The following is a 16597-nucleotide window of genomic DNA, read 5'->3' on the forward strand; positions in this document are numbered from 1 at the left end:
GGCACACTGCACACTCCCAAGAGGAGTACTTTCATAAACCATGCAGTGAAATTATGTTTTCTTCACCAGGTTTCATAATAATTTCATAGCCCTTTTTTGTTGATATCGAAGGAGCACGACTGGAGAAACCTAGAGTTGCGTAAACATATTCACTAAACGGAGAATGTAGATACACTGTATATCGCACAGGCGCGCACTCCTTATGTAAAACAAATAGCCTCCTCCGCCTTATACCAGACCATATAAAAAGTTCTCTCACGGCTGAAAACCGTCCGTATTCACGGTACTGCATTGTCAACATTTCACCACTTGGGAGAGCCATCCCATCATGCAGCCGAGGAGCTGATTTTTTTTTTAGACCTTCACTCTGTCAGATGAACGGGACGTCTGAGCAGATAATTACGCCCGCCTTCCTCCTGCACTTGTCAAGGCAGACGCAACGCTCCTCCATCCCAGTACTGCCCACTAACACCCGGAGAACACTTGTCCAGGGTGAGTCAATAAAAAGGAACTGCATTCAGAAAGTCTTCCATCGACAAAATGTTGCATTTTCGGAGGACGTTTGAAAACGAAAAGGTCCAACTACAGGAGCTGAACAGCAGGCTTAGCCAGTATCTGTCAAGAGCGAAGCAGCTAGAGCATGAAAATGCTCATCTTATCGCAGAAATAAACAGCATCAGGCAAGAAAGGCCCGCGCAATGGGAGAATCAACACAAGTCAGAGTTGCGACAAATGAGAAGAATGGTGGAACAGCTCGCCTTCGAGAAGTCCAAAGCAGAGATGGAAAGGGAAAAGCTGCGACAGGAGTTCCACATGGTCCAGGCTCTTCGCTCAGAGGAGACGGCAGTAAGCAAAGGTATAGGTGGGGAACTTAAAAGTTTTGAGAGGGAGCTTCACCAAGCCCACAATACTAACGGCGCACTGGAGGCACGCTTGATTGAACTAGAGAATGAATACAAGTTTCTGGAGGATGCTCAGAGGCAAGAAATCGCCCATTTCCGAAATCAGGCTCACTCTAGAATTGTACCTGTCGGCACCCAACAATATCACGGTCTCTCAGCCCCTACGATGGAAGAGGTCGAGCAGTTTGCTCTGTCTTTGTCCGAAAGCTGGATGGACACGTACGACATGTATCGAATCAGGGTGGAGGAGATGGAACAGTCCATCAAAGGCGACCAGGCGAGACTGGAGGACATGGAACGGGAAAAAATGCAGTATGTCTCGGAACTGAATAGGCTACGGGCTGAAATTGATAGACAGAGCCAAGTACAAATGCATCTGGAGGATCAGCTCATGAACATGCAAGATAAATTCGGAGAGGATCTCAACCAGTATCAGGTAAACCAGCTAATCTACTGTTATATGCTTTAATGCATTAAAAACAGCTGCACGAATTTGAGGGGGCGGAAAATGGTTAGCTGTCTGAAACCGAGCAAAGTAACATTCCTCTAAGCTTACTGCTTGCCAACGAAAGCTAAGGCCATCACTAAGGCCTTTGGTGTGCCACACCCACTCCTAGAGAGTAGTGTTACCGCTGTGCAGCGATATTCGCATTACAGGGCGATAAATGGAGTTCATTTTAAGAGGGTGTTTTTGTAAATTGATGTTAAGGAATATTGTTATCTGTTGGGATAAACTAATTTTATAGAGCAGATCAACACTATAGTAGAGTCTTTATAATATAAAGTGTCTATACCAATATAAATAGCTTGTTATGGAGTAGGCCAAAGGTGGAATAGCGTGATATCCAGTGATGACTGGCTTTGAGGTTTGATACATGAGACATGTGCATATGTGTAGCCTCCTGCTTGGAAGGGGTTTGGAGTGCTACTGGAAAATAATCCATCTCTCCTCCACCTGTTCTTGTCCAGGCCCTGGAGACAGACATGTGAAGAGACACACTCCAGGAAGTGTCTCTCAGGGCTCACCAGGACAACGACTAAAATGATTAGGGACCATGACGCTTAATGTTCCTAAATCCATATAATGAAATGTTTTGATTTGATGGGGACACATAGATTTCAATCTATGGGAGTCTAGGTCTAGGCACCCAAATGTATTAAGTCTGTCAGTAGGGCAGTTAGCGTAAAATTGCTTTACTACAAATTCCTCTGGCAATGCCGTTCAATTCAAGGAGCAACGAGCAGCTACAAATCAATGTATGTTTTTGGCAGTGATATATGTCTTTGTTAGTGATAAAACTACATTTGTAATAATGAGTACAACAGCGTGCACATATAAATTGACATGATGCACACAACCTAATTTGCATAAGTAATCTATACCTAAGTCCACAATTGGCAGCAGGAGGGGATTTCCAAGGCTATAGACACTGTGTAAGGAAGGGAGTTTGCCAGTCCTAATGAGTGTTATCTACATCTGAGGCATTGGGAGGATCCCCCATGATTCCTCCAGCTGGCCCATGTCCAGTTAACCATTCACTTCCGTGAAGGGAGCCCCAGGGAGGGGGGAGGTGTCGCTAGAGCCCTTGAACAGGTGCTGCACATGAGAAGCACTGCTCAAAATACACATTTATTAAACACTGCCAAAACCAACTCAAACAGGTTCAGATGAGTTGGGCAATAATTGTAAAGGCCCACCCTTGTGTTCACTGATTCTGTCATGTTGCACTCAATAATAATGATCACTGGTTTATTGGCATCTTATTCAGATGAGACGACTCTGAATGCATCATCACACAACTTGTGCATCCACTAAAAACTGGAGACAACTGTGAAAGTTACCAACACATTAATATGGCCAGAACACTATTTTTAAAATGAGTGGCATTGAAGAGGGTAACGCAACTTATAGGCTTTACCATTTCTCATGTTTGATGCAGGTGATTGTTGATGAATTGGAGCACGAGCGCGTTATGCTTGCCAACACCATCTCGGAGAAGTTGCAGGATCACCAGGTTCTCATGAAGGTCAAAATGGACCTTGGTATGGAGGTGGCAGCATACAGGTACAGTAGAACTGAGGATCATGTGGTAAGATCCAGCCATTACAGATCAGATCAGCCTCTGTGGGAAAGGAAGGTGAAAGGTGTTTACAGACGAAGAAAGACACTCTGTGTTACGACCTGTAGTAATGTGCAGTGTATAGTTTCTTAAAGGACAGCAGGTGAGAGATAATGTTAGACATTTCTGATATCTACATGAAGCTGTAAACTCAGGCTTCCTGTCAACTATATGCCATTATTCAGGAGTTGATCACCCCAAAATGAAAATTCTGTCATTAACCTCTTCAATACATGCCAGTAGTCACTCGTACAAGTTTTCTATGTCAGTGCAGTCAATAGTGAGTTATCCAGCCAAATGTCAGTGACAAGAAAAAAACTGGACAAATAGAAAGAAAGTCACTGTCCCTAGTTGGAGGATTCCGGTGTATACCTCCTTATCTGTTCCTCAGGAGAGAACTATAAATACAGCATACAGTATACTGCATACATATAATATAATTATATTAACAGGGCTGTCACTGGGTTTTAAGGTGAGTAAGTGGGTAGAGAATGACAGAAATGTACTTTGGGCTGCAACAATAGTTTCCATTAAGTAACTCTAAATTCAGGATCATTGTCAAGACGGAATCTTTGATCAACCCCAAATGGAAAAAGGTTCAAAAGACTCAGTAGTTTTTTGGATGAATGGTTCATAACCCTCCAAATGCAATAAAGAATGTCCTCTGGAGCTCAGAAGGGGCTACAGTCCTGGAAGTTTTTCCATGGCTACATTCTCCACAATTAATAGAAATGCCAAAATCAAGAGGGAGATTTTCACACCGCCTGTTTTAGGCGTGTGAGAGTAACCAGCGTCCTCTGCAATCTGAAATACCAAACAGAATGTCCTCCCTCATGCTTTCACTGAGATTAAATATTTATATCCACATTACTTCTGTCCCAGTGACAAGGACGTGCTAAAAGCTACCCATAGTCCTTCACTGGCGATGGCACAGGCACTTAAGAAATGCGGAATCACAGAGAGGCATTTATTATTTGCCCCATGTACTTTACTGCCATCTGGTTCATTGGATTTTTGAATATGGTAGCAGAGTTGTTAAGTGATCTCAGCTCAAATTGTGCTGACATGATCTTTATTGTGGTCAATTAAAAAAAAATGTAAATCGTTGTTAAAGCTAATGCCATGGCAGTTCTCAGTCCACTGTTCAGAGGTCTGTCAGGACCCTGTGTTGATCTAGGAATGTATTTTTAGTGACTTTAGCACTTGACAACTGGCAGTCCTAAGTGACAGGGTCACTGAACCTTCCTCCCCTCTTCCTTCTTGAAGAATGAACCCTTTTGTGAATCTTACACCAGAACAAGTATAGGGACAGGTGTCTTTGACGCAGCAATGCCATAATCTTCATTGAGGGGTTAGTCAATGTTACACAACAGATATTAAGCCAGTGCTTCAAAAAGTTTGGCCATCATAACTGAAGCTGGAGGTAGGATAACTTTGGCACCATAGAATAGAAATAATTCCCTTTATTGCTTCCTGAAATATCTTCTGCCAAGAGATATCACACGCTGTATTCAATACTAAATTTCAGGAGTATTTATAGGCAACACTCCTGCTACATAGTTTATAGATAGAGTTACTTCACTTATGGACTCAGCACCAAGGGGTGCTTGTGTTGTGCCATTCAGTAACAAAAACAAATCAGTACTCACATTTCATTTGATAGTGTGGGTGTAGTTCTCTCACAACACAGGCCTGCCCGGCTTTCACTTGCAGAGGATCAGTAATGGAGTATTGCTTACTTCTATTTTCATCATTTCTCACCAGTAACATCATCCTCGTTTCATTGTGTTTTCTTGACTCTTAATTTCTCAGTCTTGTTTGGAACCTGTTTGTCCTCTTCTCTTTCCTTAGCTAGCACTTCTGAAAAGTGCCTTCTGTGAGATGTTTAGAGAAGGTTAAATGTCATCTTCAGAGACGTCCTGGAAAAGCCACTGAGTCTTTCCATGTGTGTGTGTGTGTCAGACCAGAGCATTCTAATCCATAAAGAAAACAGACAGGAGTGCATTCTGGCTGTTATTTTTAGGTCGGTCTTTCAGCAGCCTCACAGGGGACAGACACACCGGCTCTGGGCACGCCAAAGTGCTCACAACTTTTTTGTGTTTCATTGCTTCGTCAGAATACTAGACACACATAGGGCACAGCAGTGAATTGTTAAGGTAGGTGATCAGATAGCAGACTTCACTTTCATTGCGTTATTATTAGTGTCGGGTGTTGTCGTTGACCTTTGGTTTGTTTCCTTGACGAGCAGGTCTATGGTTTCGTTTTGTCGTTTTGTAGTCATCCGCTAAGTGTAATCTGTGGCTTTGGGATGGCAGAGCAGAGTGGTCAGCATCCCCCAGAGAGGTGAAAGTAGCTCAGTTTTGTGTTAGGAAAGCACCACAACACAAGTCAGCTTCACATGACCTTCAAGTTAACTTAGCCTACTGCTGTATGTTTACCTTACATTTTTTTTCCCCCAGGGCTCTCTTGGAAGGGGAGGGGAGGCATGCCCAAATGAGGTCCGATCTTCACTCAAGAGAAAGAGTAATAGGTATTAAGCATTAATGCCCTGTACTCTTTTTCTTCTTTAGATTTGTACTTGTCCATTTAAATCAGTCTTTAAAAAAAAAAACACTTTTATATCAACAGTTTCAGAGTTTACATCATGCTTACCTCAGAGCTAAACAAACGAGGTGACAATATGTGTGACATTTGTGCTTTCCAGATATCAAGATGCCAGTGCACCCTCACACTCCAAAAGCCATGGGCAGGATTGACATCAGACCCCACTTCCAGTTAACCGGCTTCGAGAGATACATGGAACCCATAACTGGCGTGAGAACTGCCACTTCCACCCTGTCAAGCCACACTGAGTCCAAAAGTGCATCGCGTGTTGTCCCGATCAGTGTCTCTGGCCGAGCAGCCCATCAAAGTTCAGCAGACAGGAGGGACATGATCAGTGTCTCTGCCCGAGCAGCCAATCAAAGTCCAGCAGACAGGAGGGACATGTTGGCTTTCACCAAAGCCTCACAGGCTGCTGCCACAGCTGCGGCTGCCACTGCAAGCGCCTCCAAACCAAGCGCCCCAAGTGCCCAGTGGAAGGAGACAGCGGTGAAGAGGGAAGTGGTTCAAGACAAGAGTGTGAAAGTTACAGAGGCGTCAGAGCAATCTATGAGGGGTTCCTATGCTCAAGTTGCTGCTTCGGTCCCCACAGAGCAGAAATCTGTGAGAGTTGTGTCACCTCCTCTTGACCGCCAGCAGAAACAGAATGACGACAAGACAGATTTGAGAAGACAAGACAAAACGTCCGATGGCAGAGACCAGAAAGAGCTCATGCAGAATGCAGAAAGAGCTCATGGGCATGCAGAGAAAACCAAGGGCACAACCACAGAAAAGAAAGTATTAGATACAGTCCTGATGGAGGAGATCATTGAAAATGTTATGAAGCCAGCTGGGTTGGGTGTAGATCTCTCTGCGCCTGACTCAAAGATGACTTACCATGTTGAGAAAATTGAAGAGGAGGATGGGACAACTAAAACACAGATTATACTAGAGTCCAAGGTGCAAGAGGAATTCGATTTTTCACAGGACACTGCACTGGAGGAGCTCATGAGTAGAGGAGTGAAGACAGTAACTTTGGAGGACATTAAGGGAACCCATACTGCAAGCATGATCCAGAACCTCATTGGCCTGGGACTGAAGGATGGGGAAAGCATGGAAAACAAGACAGTGAACATCAGCATCATTGAGGAGCCAGTTGAGTCCTCAAGTGATGAGGAAACTGAATTGATGTCACACCTAGCCTTCACACAACCTTCCTCAATGTTCTTCCAAGTTGAAGAGCCAGAGAATGTGCCGCAGGCTGGCAAGCAGAATCAAACCAGTGGGGAGGCCATGAAGGCCTCAACGAAGGAAACAGGATATGAGAGGAATGGATCAGTTCGGATTCAGGAAAGTTCCACTGACATGGGGACTCCGTACTCTTCCCAGGATCAGGAATCCCAAGAGTATTTTGTCTCCACCCCAGAGGACAACCTATCAGAGGCAGAAGAAGGTGGTTTAGGGTCCTACGGACATTACGGAGTGGTGGATGACCTGTCAGATGAAAGGTACTACCAGGAGGGAGCTTTCTCCATGAAAAAACCCTTTTCAGAGGAGAGTGACAGGTTGAGAGACCATCCAGATGATGTATATGTGGGGGATAAGCGCTCATACGTTAGAAACAGCATCCCAGAATGCATCATAGAGGAGGAGGTCCGCGTCTCACCCATGGTGCAGGAATCGATGCTTGAGATTCTCAAGGAAGGAACGCTGGATCCGAAGCAGCAGTTGAAGGGAGCTCTAGATAAACTCCAAGGCACTGTCTCTGGGCCTCTGATGGAGGAGCTGTCCCGCCTCACACAGGCCGAACATGAAGATGCCGACAATGTATCTGTCAAAAAAGTGCAACAGATGTCAAACAACGGAACCACAACCATTGTGGCAGAGCTGAATGTCACTCAAAGCCTGGAAAAGTCTGGACTTCTGGGTGAGGAGGATGATGACATGTCTGAGGACCAGATAATGGCTTCCTTGCGGTCAAACCCTGCGTTTCAGAAGGCTTTCAGTGATGGAGCACAGGGAGGATACACCATAAAGATGTCCAATGAGGAAGTCACAACACAGGGCATGCCCTGGACGACCGAGAGTGGGGAGGCTGGAGATGAGGAGGACATTGTGGGTGAGATCAGCAAGACAGAGAGGCACATCAAGCTGGGTCCAACTGAGAGAACCTTCACTTTCCAGATGGATGCCAACTCAGGTTTGGCAGGTGCCGGTGGCATTGATGTCCAAGGTCTCCTTCAGCGGGAGGAGGGGGCCAGCGACCAGGAGGTGATGGCGGGATATGGCCCCAACCTAAAGGTCGCTCATGAAGAAAGAAAGGTGGCTATGGTCTTCCTGGAGAGCACTAAACAGGAGTAATTTAAAAAAAGGCAAGCAATGACAGGCATAGACATGTTGAGGTAAAGTCATTGGTGTTTGTAATAATAAATCACACCATAGCCAAGATGAAGAAGGAATGTTTTATCACTTAACTAAGGCACCACTTATATTAATTGTGGTGATATATTAACAAGGAGCATCATGCAGTATTAAGTAGTTACTTTATGATACTATAACTGCTTAGCAAATGAAGCCAACCTTATATTTTTAAGTTTGGGGTTTCTTTGGATGCTATGATATATATTTTTTATATTAACTTAGACTAATAAGCTTAGATCTTTTGCTAGAGGATGCTGAACCTAATGGATTGACTTAAAACTATATTTTCCATTGATTAGTCTTAAAAGGATGATGTGCAAATTAGAAACCAAAAACCACCATTTAGTTAACATAGCATTAACCAAAAGGTGGAAGGCACAGTCAGGGAGTAACCATTTTGGACTCTAGATGGATAATGCAACTAAATGTGTTAAAACCAGGATGGTAATATAACTAGACATGTTTTTGGTTTTTGGCTGATTGATGCCACTGATGAATGTAGTTGAATGTTTGTGCATAGGGAAAGTGATATTTGCAATCAGCTTCAGAAAAATACATAAAACATTGCAGTCTCATCAAGGAAGACGTCAACAGAATGAAACATGCATAATACACTGAACATCAGAATATTAAGCTCCATAAAAGCCAGAGGTTTACAAAAAGAAACGGGAAAATTAGCTGGCATTAAATTTGTGTTGTCATCATCATGTCTAGGTTTGCAGCGAGTAAACATACCAGACTATCCTTCCTGTTCCCCACACAGATCCGTTAATCCTTAAATACCTCTACAGGGGCTATTCACTAATCCAGCCATCCTGAGTTCTCAAAATGATGTTCTTTTATGCATTTGCAGGCACAGAAACCAGATAGGAAAGAGTTAGAGTTGGGGGGGGGGGGGGGGATAGTAGGAGATGGAACAGGAAAGTAGGTAAATATTAAATTCCTTCGATAAAAAAAAGAATTACATTCCAGAGCTGATGGCGTCATGAGTATGCGTTTGAATGTGTTTTTAGTCAAGTGATCTGCGTGGTCGCAGATTGCACTGGATCAGTCATAGATGGGCTCACCTTCACTCAAGGTAAAGAGGTGTAATGACTGCCTGCTATTGTGGGCTCCTAGTATCAGCTTGGGTCCAGTGCATGTGGAGAAAGAGCCTGACAGGGAGAGACATGCATGTTAGAATCGAAGGAGAGGTTTTGGCCACTGTAATATCCAGATTTCTCAACTGTATAATTATCAAATCCTCATTAATCCCTAGCTTTAGAGTAATGGAAGTGCAGATTTGTAATGAAATAGTTGAAATGAGTGTCATTAAACACTTCACATTCACTCATAGCCCTGTAACATGCTTCATATTACCTGTGTGTTACTAATATTCAAAATGTGTCTTTTTTGTCTTGTGTTATGCACTGGTAGGAATGTTTGGAATGTTATATCTAGCTTTTGGAAACTTTGTAAGTGGAGCCATTTTCTTCTGATGCACCCATAAGCTTTACTGACACTTCATTTCAGCATACTGAGAATCAAATATTGAGTAATTCTTTACAGCCATGCACTGTGTGATAATTATGAACCGCTTTTGTTCACTTAACGAATGTAAAAGGAGATATTTTGGTCTCCAGACAATACTGGTTTGATTTGACTTGAGAAAGGGATTTGTTTGTGTACTTCTTATAAAATTTGGCATATCATTTCGGCAGCTTCTCTGTCCACATGTTGATGGACACCCACTTTTGTTGGTCCATATTCCAAAAAAACAGAAACTATTAAAATTCAACTTTTAGCGCATTCAGGAGTCTGTGTCTTTTATTTTGGTGTAATTGTGTAAAAGGCAATAATGGCATGCATGAGAAAAAGAGACCCCTACACGAACATTAGAGATGGTTGCCACCTCAGATTCATAGTGGTACTGTTTCAGTTGCCTAACCAACAGTTTCACAAATGCCCCTGAAAGAGTGAACAAAGAGTCAGGCGAGATTGTATGGCCCGTCAGAAGTATTGTCTTGGTCCGGTTCCAATGGCCTTAATTTCTTCTGGCATTGGAGGACGGTGATTGCTATCCCCTGACAGCTCGGGGTCCATTCATCCAGTCTGTACCAACAGGCAGAACTGTTAAAAGTCTGACATGTTGGGATTTATCCCTTTTGCTGTTGGGGATGGTACAACAGCACAAAATGGAGGCCTTGTCTGTAGGTTGCCCTCTCTTTTATGCATGGCAGAAACGGCTGGTGCCCTGGAATGTGTGACACATAAGGAACAGAGTACAGAATATGTTTCATGTTATACTGCAAACAATTCATACATTGTATGCACTGAAAATAAGGCTGTTTGCTTACTGAGTCAACATATCCACAGTTCTTTGAGTAGCTCTGGTCATCTTATGCCGGGGTCCGTACAGTGCAATCTGAACCTCAAGACACTGGAAGAAAATAGAATAATTTGTGGTGGGTGTTCATCCATCTGTTGTACACTGTGTGTTGTGACGGGTTGATTAACATTCAACTCAATGCAACTTCATACAATCTTTTGGTCAAAGTCAAGAGTGACTATAAATGCTGGTTTTGTCCAGCCTGAAGAGTGTATCGTAGAGCTGGAGTTTCCCTGGCACCAATGCATACACACATCACCAGGTCCAGACCACCTCCTCTGGATAGACAAAACACTTCATACCCACAGATATCTTCCCCTCCCATGATTCTCACAGCTCTGATAACAACATCACTCTGTGGGAGAATACTGGCAAGCTGGCCTGCAGATTTGATTTAAGAGGTCCAAACAACAATAGCAGGCTCTTGTTGTTGTCTGACCGCAGCTAAATGTGACTTACAAATACAGTATACGTCCTGCAGGCCTTGCTCAATCACTGAAACGTAATACAACTGGGGCCTCCAGGGATTGAAAAGTTACGCCCGTTGCCAAGAGTTGCGTAACAGCAGAGACAAAGATTACGCAATATTTCCACAACCACTGGAAATCACTCTATGAAAACAGGCCCTTTCAGAGGTCCAGGGAAAAACGCAGTGTTCACTGTTTCCATCATGTTAATTGAAGAAAGAAATCTTTCTTTTCTTCCTTTGGAAAAGGGTGTTTCCCTGGCCTTCCTGGTTTCTAAAGTTGATGCAATGGGAGGACGTTGTCATCAGGAGGGAGATAGTAGATGTCAAATGTGAGTGTGAGACTTTCCCCAACATTGAGACTTCAGGAAGGGACACGTTCAATAAAACAAGCACATACAGACCCTCATTAAACCCCCCCCAGATTTCTTAACCGGGGGGTGGGTTGTTGGCGTCTCTATAGCACAGCTGTTGTCATGATTACGGCAGAAAGAACATGATATCATGGAGTTATCTGTCAAGGGTACTGCAGAAAGGTTAGTGGCCTGGACAGAAGCAGAGAACATGGGCCCTGTGATTCATGCCGGGGTACTTGGATCCTTCTGCACCTAGTTACAATAACAAAGCAACATAGCAACAAGGCACCTTCACTTACAGGCATGTTAGCACTAGCAACCAGGAAGCCCACTTTGTGTGTGCTATTTTGGTGTGTTTTTCAGGGCAGAAATACAGACGCAGAGGGAAAGGAGCTATCAATGTCGCTTTATAACATTGTATATTCTGGTGCACATGAATAATGCCCAGCTTGTTGCTCGGTCCCCCCTAACAGGGTGGGAGAAGGATATATATATTAATAGGGGTAAGACTGATGCATTCCTTGGTATCTCACATGCTGTTATTTTGTAATACTTAATGCAAATTCTCAGTCGAGCTCATTCCACGGTGAACACGTACCAAGACTCATTCTAGAATTCTGCCGTTTCCTTACAAGGGCCTAATGGAATGCTGCTGTAATTGGGGTCGGCGCCCTTTGCAACAGACTGCAGTCAGCAAAGTTCCCAACTCTGTCAAAAACACCTGGGACCCAACTGTCTGCATTCATCCAAAAAGAGAAAGCACAGTGTCACACCGTGTGACATTTTACACTACGGGGAGTGTGCTATGACTGCCTTCGGCCAGGATTATCCTGTAGCAGGGACGGCACTGAGCCACTGGTAAAAAATAGCAGCTCTGTTACAATGACAGTGGCTCTTTGCACACTGTGTGTTTGTGAGGGTCTTGATCTGACGGCTTTGCAGATGCTTGAAAACTCTGGTGGGTTTATTAATATTAGGAGTGTGCTGCTTTCTGTTGACTCCTGGCCTTTGCATTGGCCTTCTAAGATTGCAGAACAGCAGCTAAAGGCTGTGCGTACGTGACGCTGGGAACAAACAGAAATGGGAACGCGGACACTTATGTAAGAATAACCTCACAGTACTTTCCCACAAGGCATTTAAATGAAAATACTTGCGATTTATTTTTCTCTCAAGCTTTTTTCCATTGCATACCATGTTATGGCAAAGGTGGAAAATATGGTGACATTTTACTGAAATGGACACTACGTGACAAACATGTGGCACCTTCCATCTCATCAGGACACTATTTGCTCAAGGAAGTAACAACCAAATGTAGAAACGGCTACATGTATTAGCCATCACTGCTGACGTATTGCTTTTGAAAAGAGGTACTATGCACACTCATGCAAATAACTAGCAGTATATTCCAGAGCAATAGAATGACACAGATTGAACTGCACATGCTAATTGTCCCAACATCACCCCCAGTAGCAGCATTTTTGAACAAATCTTATATTCCAGATATACACGTCATTGCTATGTCTTTGTGATTTGGAATTGAGTTGTGTTAGGAGTTGACTAAATTAGATGTATGCCCAAGCATGACCTGGGCTCGATCTATCCCAGAATCCCTTGCTACATGACTAGGCTCCGGGGCTTACCTTGCTCATGGTTCTGTGGGCCTGTTTCATCTGTCCCTGAGTCATCTCCACTCCACCAATCAGCTGCAGCGTCTCGGCCACCTCAGTGCTCAGGTCCCCAAAGGTGTTCCTCTTCAGGGCCAGAGACTCGCGCTGCAGCGCAACACTCCTCTGCACACACAGTTAGACAGCCATGTTCAGAAATGTCACACTCATTTCCTTTTTCCCTGTTTTTATTTTTACATTGTCGAGTATAAGTTTTGAGCCAGAAATAAGTGAAACTGGTTGGCACATTGTTTAAAACAACCATATCTGAATGCCTTCTCGAAATCTGTCAGAGGCAAAACACCAGACTTCAAATCTCAGAAACCTTTATTGTCAGAGATGTGATAGAGAGCTGAGGAAAATATATTTCTCAATCCAAACCCACATGAGGTCAAGGTGTTTCACCTCTTCGGTAGGATGTCTGGCTGCCATACCTGAGCTTACAGATTCGGGCCACGTAAGAGAAATGTATTCTTGGTGTTACACAATTACTCAATAACCCCACACTTAACAGCTACACAGTAACCCAGCATTGCTAACAGTTCTTTGTATTGCTCTATTGTGAAAGCCAGACATGCAGGCCAGACATACAACCATAGGGGAGTTTGGTCTAACTATTGTGTGGGAATGACTGGCATGTTTAGTGTATTTCAAACATCCTAAATCAATTCATCGCCTCGCGAAGGAGGCACTGACAACCATTAGAAAATACCAACACCTCTAGCCTCTCCACTGCTCTGAGTTTGAACCCTGGCAGTGTGACCACTCAGTGAGTCGGGGACTCCACCGGCTCTCCTTTAGGCTCTCCAAATGATCATACTTAATGTGTGATATCCCTATCTCTATATATCGCCTTTATCTATTCTAAGTCATTGGTATCTGTTTTACAGTATTTTGAGGGACAAGAGGTGGCAAATATGTGATTGGTTTTCCCGCCTGTGTATGAATAAATAATAAATAACGGAAAGAAACCAAAACAGACAAACACACTTCCTGTTGGCCAGTTTGGAGGAGGAAGCGGCTGTAGTCATCCAGCACTGCAAGCGTCGTTGCATCCTCTGGACCCACCACACTCCTGTACGCACTCAGACTCTCCTCAAAGTAATGTGCAGCTGAATCTAAGCACACACACACACACACACACACACACACAGACACACCGACACACAGACACACACACACAGACAGACATTAACACACACTACATATAAATATTGTATTTAGTTAAGGGGCAATTCTCTTCTAAATATCAAATTGGCCTGAAAACATTCTACTTATATGTTCTTTATCTCACGTGTTTAGTTCTTATTGACTTATTTGTCTCATTTCTTATAGGGTAGGGGCCCTCTGTAATTTCTTACCTGTTAAGGATGCAGGAGGACTACACTGACTTCTGATTGTTGATGTTCCTGGTTGCTATAGCAGGACTTTTGTTCCTTGGCCCTCTATTATAAGATAATGTCATAATCATCCAAGTCCCTAAGATTTCCCCCTCCATTTTTATCACCACTAGTCAGCATGACAAAACACTCTAGTTACGGGTAGCTCAGAGATATCTTGATGGGTTGTGGTGGGACATCCCCACCCACTTGCCAGGTATCCACTTGACTAGTAAGAGTATACTTAAAAGTATCTGATGTCATTCCATTTCCACTCTATCTCTCTCTCTCTCTATCTCTCTCTCTATCTCTCTCTCTCTCTATCTCTCTCTCTATCTCTCTCTCTCTCTCTCTCTCTCACACACACACACACACACACACACACACACACACACACACACACACACACACACACACACACACACACACACACACACAGGCCACAAACAGTGTGTTCACTCATGGGCCCCACAGAGGCAGAGTGGTGTTAGAGAGAAAGGAGTCACCATTGTGGTTGGGCTCTGCTGCAATGGAGTAGGCTAGAGCCAGGCTGTGAGCGATGTGTGCCCCCTCCACCCCCCCTGGGCTCTGACTCAGGGAAATGGCATGAGCCTGCATGGAGAGAGAGAGAGAGAGAAGGAGGGAGGGAGGGAGGGAGAGAACGGGGTAGGGAGAAGGAGGGAGAGAGAAAGAGAAGGAAAGAGACAGAGAGAGTGAGAGAGAGAGCCGGGAGGAGGATGGGGAGGAAGTGAGGCAGTGTTTAGAAATATAGACAAGACAAATAGTGTGAAAAACAGAGAGAGTGAGAGAGAGAGGGGAGAGGGTAGGAGAGTGCCTTGTGAAGTCAGACAGATCACATATCCCACCCCTCAGCTCTGGGTGGGAGCACAGATCACCTAATAGGTCACACACTGCAGGCAGGGGCCGGGGTTCCTCTCTCTATCTCATAATATATAAAGCAATGAAGAACCAAGAGCCTCTAACTTCAGGACACACTGTGATACACAGACTCTGCCCTATCCCGTCTGACTGTCACTAACCTCTCAGATACTAACTCCTGGCACTCCTTGCATTATGACCTGCGTACTGAGCCATGCTCTTGTGACAGTGAAGTCTAGGAAAGTTTGATTATTTGTAACCCTCTGAGGCTCTGTATAGAACTCTGTATGTATTGCTTCAAGATTTTTCATTTTCATTTTCAACAGCTGTAATCCTCTTTCAAGAAGCATACAAAAGGTTAAGAAAAAGATCTACGTCCAAACTGTTTGAACCTTTTAAATGTGCATAACTCTTGTTGACTGTCCTGAATGCAGTTGATTGTGTCTCTTGCCTGAAGGAGATGCTCAGTGGCTTTGTCCAGTCTTCCCTTGGCCTGCTCGATGGTGGCCATGTCCCTGTAGATGGAGCAGGTCCTGCCTGCTTTACCTGTCTCCTCCTGCAGCTCCAGGACCCTCTGACACCGAGCCAGAGCCTCCTCTGACCGGCCCTGACGCTGATACACCCTGGAACAAACACACACACACACACACACACACACACACACACACACACACACACACACACACACACACACACACACACATAAAGGGACTCATCTCCAATGCATAAACAAAAACATCTAAATGGAACATTACTTGTATGGTCATGACAGCATCTCCACTATAAGCACTACAAATGGAACCCTTAAGAGGCAAAGTGAAGGTGGCAGTGGCACAGAGACAATCTACTCTTTCCTACAGCCTGCAAGGGAGAGGAGAGGCCAGAGGATTCAAGAGAAGCACAGTCTATTCTGCCTTGCTCTATATCCTTATTTCTTATTAAGCAGGTTCTGGGCTGGCAGAGTGAAATTGAAGCATGAGGCTTTGACCAGGGGAGCACTTAGATAGACAGGAGCTGCCAGAAGTGCCATGATACAGTCAGAGGTTTCGCTAACTACGTAACTCCTGCAGAACAGCAGGCTTTTGCTTTCTCAGTCAGGCCCTCTCCCTGGATACATTTGGAATAGCAGGTGTGAGCCTCAGGAAAAAAAAATAAAAATGACCAGTGTTTAGTTTATTTATAGAACGTCTTTCAAGTATACCTTGTGGAACCCCGTAACAAATATACTAGTACCCTCTTTAACACCAACAAAGAGTATGTCACCTATATTAAAATACACATAGCTCTGGCTAGGAGATGTGCTGTGTTTGTAATATAAGCCAGCAGCTTCCACCAGCTGCAGCCGCCAAACACGTGCAGAGGAGCCACAACACAAGGGCCCCCGAGCAGCGCTAAAGACAACTCCTCATGTCTTTATTAGACTCAAGACACATGCTTCCAGCCCTGTGGGGAGCCCACGCCT

The 16597-nt window shown here is 44.2% G+C and overlaps 2 protein-coding genes across 2 annotated transcripts in view; one reads left to right on the forward strand and one right to left on the reverse strand.

Moving 5' to 3' along the window:
* The first annotated feature begins 399 nt into the window (after window positions 1-399).
* On the forward strand, window positions 400-9811 carry synm (synemin, intermediate filament protein). Its single transcript, XM_012833614.3, has 4 exons — window positions 400-1338; window positions 2843-2967; window positions 5482-5552; window positions 5727-9811. The coding sequence occupies exons 1-4, from the start codon at window positions 541-543 to the stop codon at window positions 7961-7963; spliced, it is 3231 nt and encodes a 1076-aa protein (XP_012689068.2). The 5' UTR covers window positions 400-540; the 3' UTR covers window positions 7964-9811.
* Window positions 9802-16597, reverse strand: part of ttc23 (tetratricopeptide repeat domain 23) — a 14965-nt gene continuing 8169 nt past the window's right edge. The window contains exons 6-11 of the mRNA XM_031564414.1: window positions 15587-15758; window positions 14763-14868; window positions 13868-13995; window positions 12854-13003; window positions 10360-10442; window positions 9802-10256 (exon numbers count right to left, since the gene is read on the reverse strand). Coding sequence (XP_031420274.1) covers window positions 10136-10256; window positions 10360-10442; window positions 12854-13003; window positions 13868-13995; window positions 14763-14868; window positions 15587-15758 — 760 coding nt within the window. The 3' untranslated portion in view covers window positions 9802-10135. The remainder of the gene's footprint in view (window positions 10257-10359; window positions 10443-12853; window positions 13004-13867; window positions 13996-14762; window positions 14869-15586; window positions 15759-16597) is intronic.

The sequence above is a fragment of the Clupea harengus genome, chromosome 3 (genome assembly GCF_900700415.2).
Source record: "Clupea harengus chromosome 3, Ch_v2.0.2, whole genome shotgun sequence".
Taxonomy (NCBI): domain Eukaryota; kingdom Metazoa; phylum Chordata; class Actinopteri; order Clupeiformes; family Clupeidae; genus Clupea; species Clupea harengus.

Excerpts from the sequence above, each read along its gene's own strand:
- synm (XM_012833614.3), top strand. The coding sequence starts at position 541 with ATGTTGCATTTTCGGAGGACGTTTGAAAACGAAAAGGTCCAACTACAG. Across the intron at positions 1,339-2,842 it reads AGGATCTCAACCAGTATCAG|GTGATTGTTGATGAATTGGA; the intron begins GTAAACCAGCTA and ends TGTTTGATGCAG. Across the intron at positions 5,553-5,726 it reads CTCAAGAGAAAGAGTAATAG|ATATCAAGATGCCAGTGCAC; the intron begins GTATTAAGCATT and ends TGTGCTTTCCAG.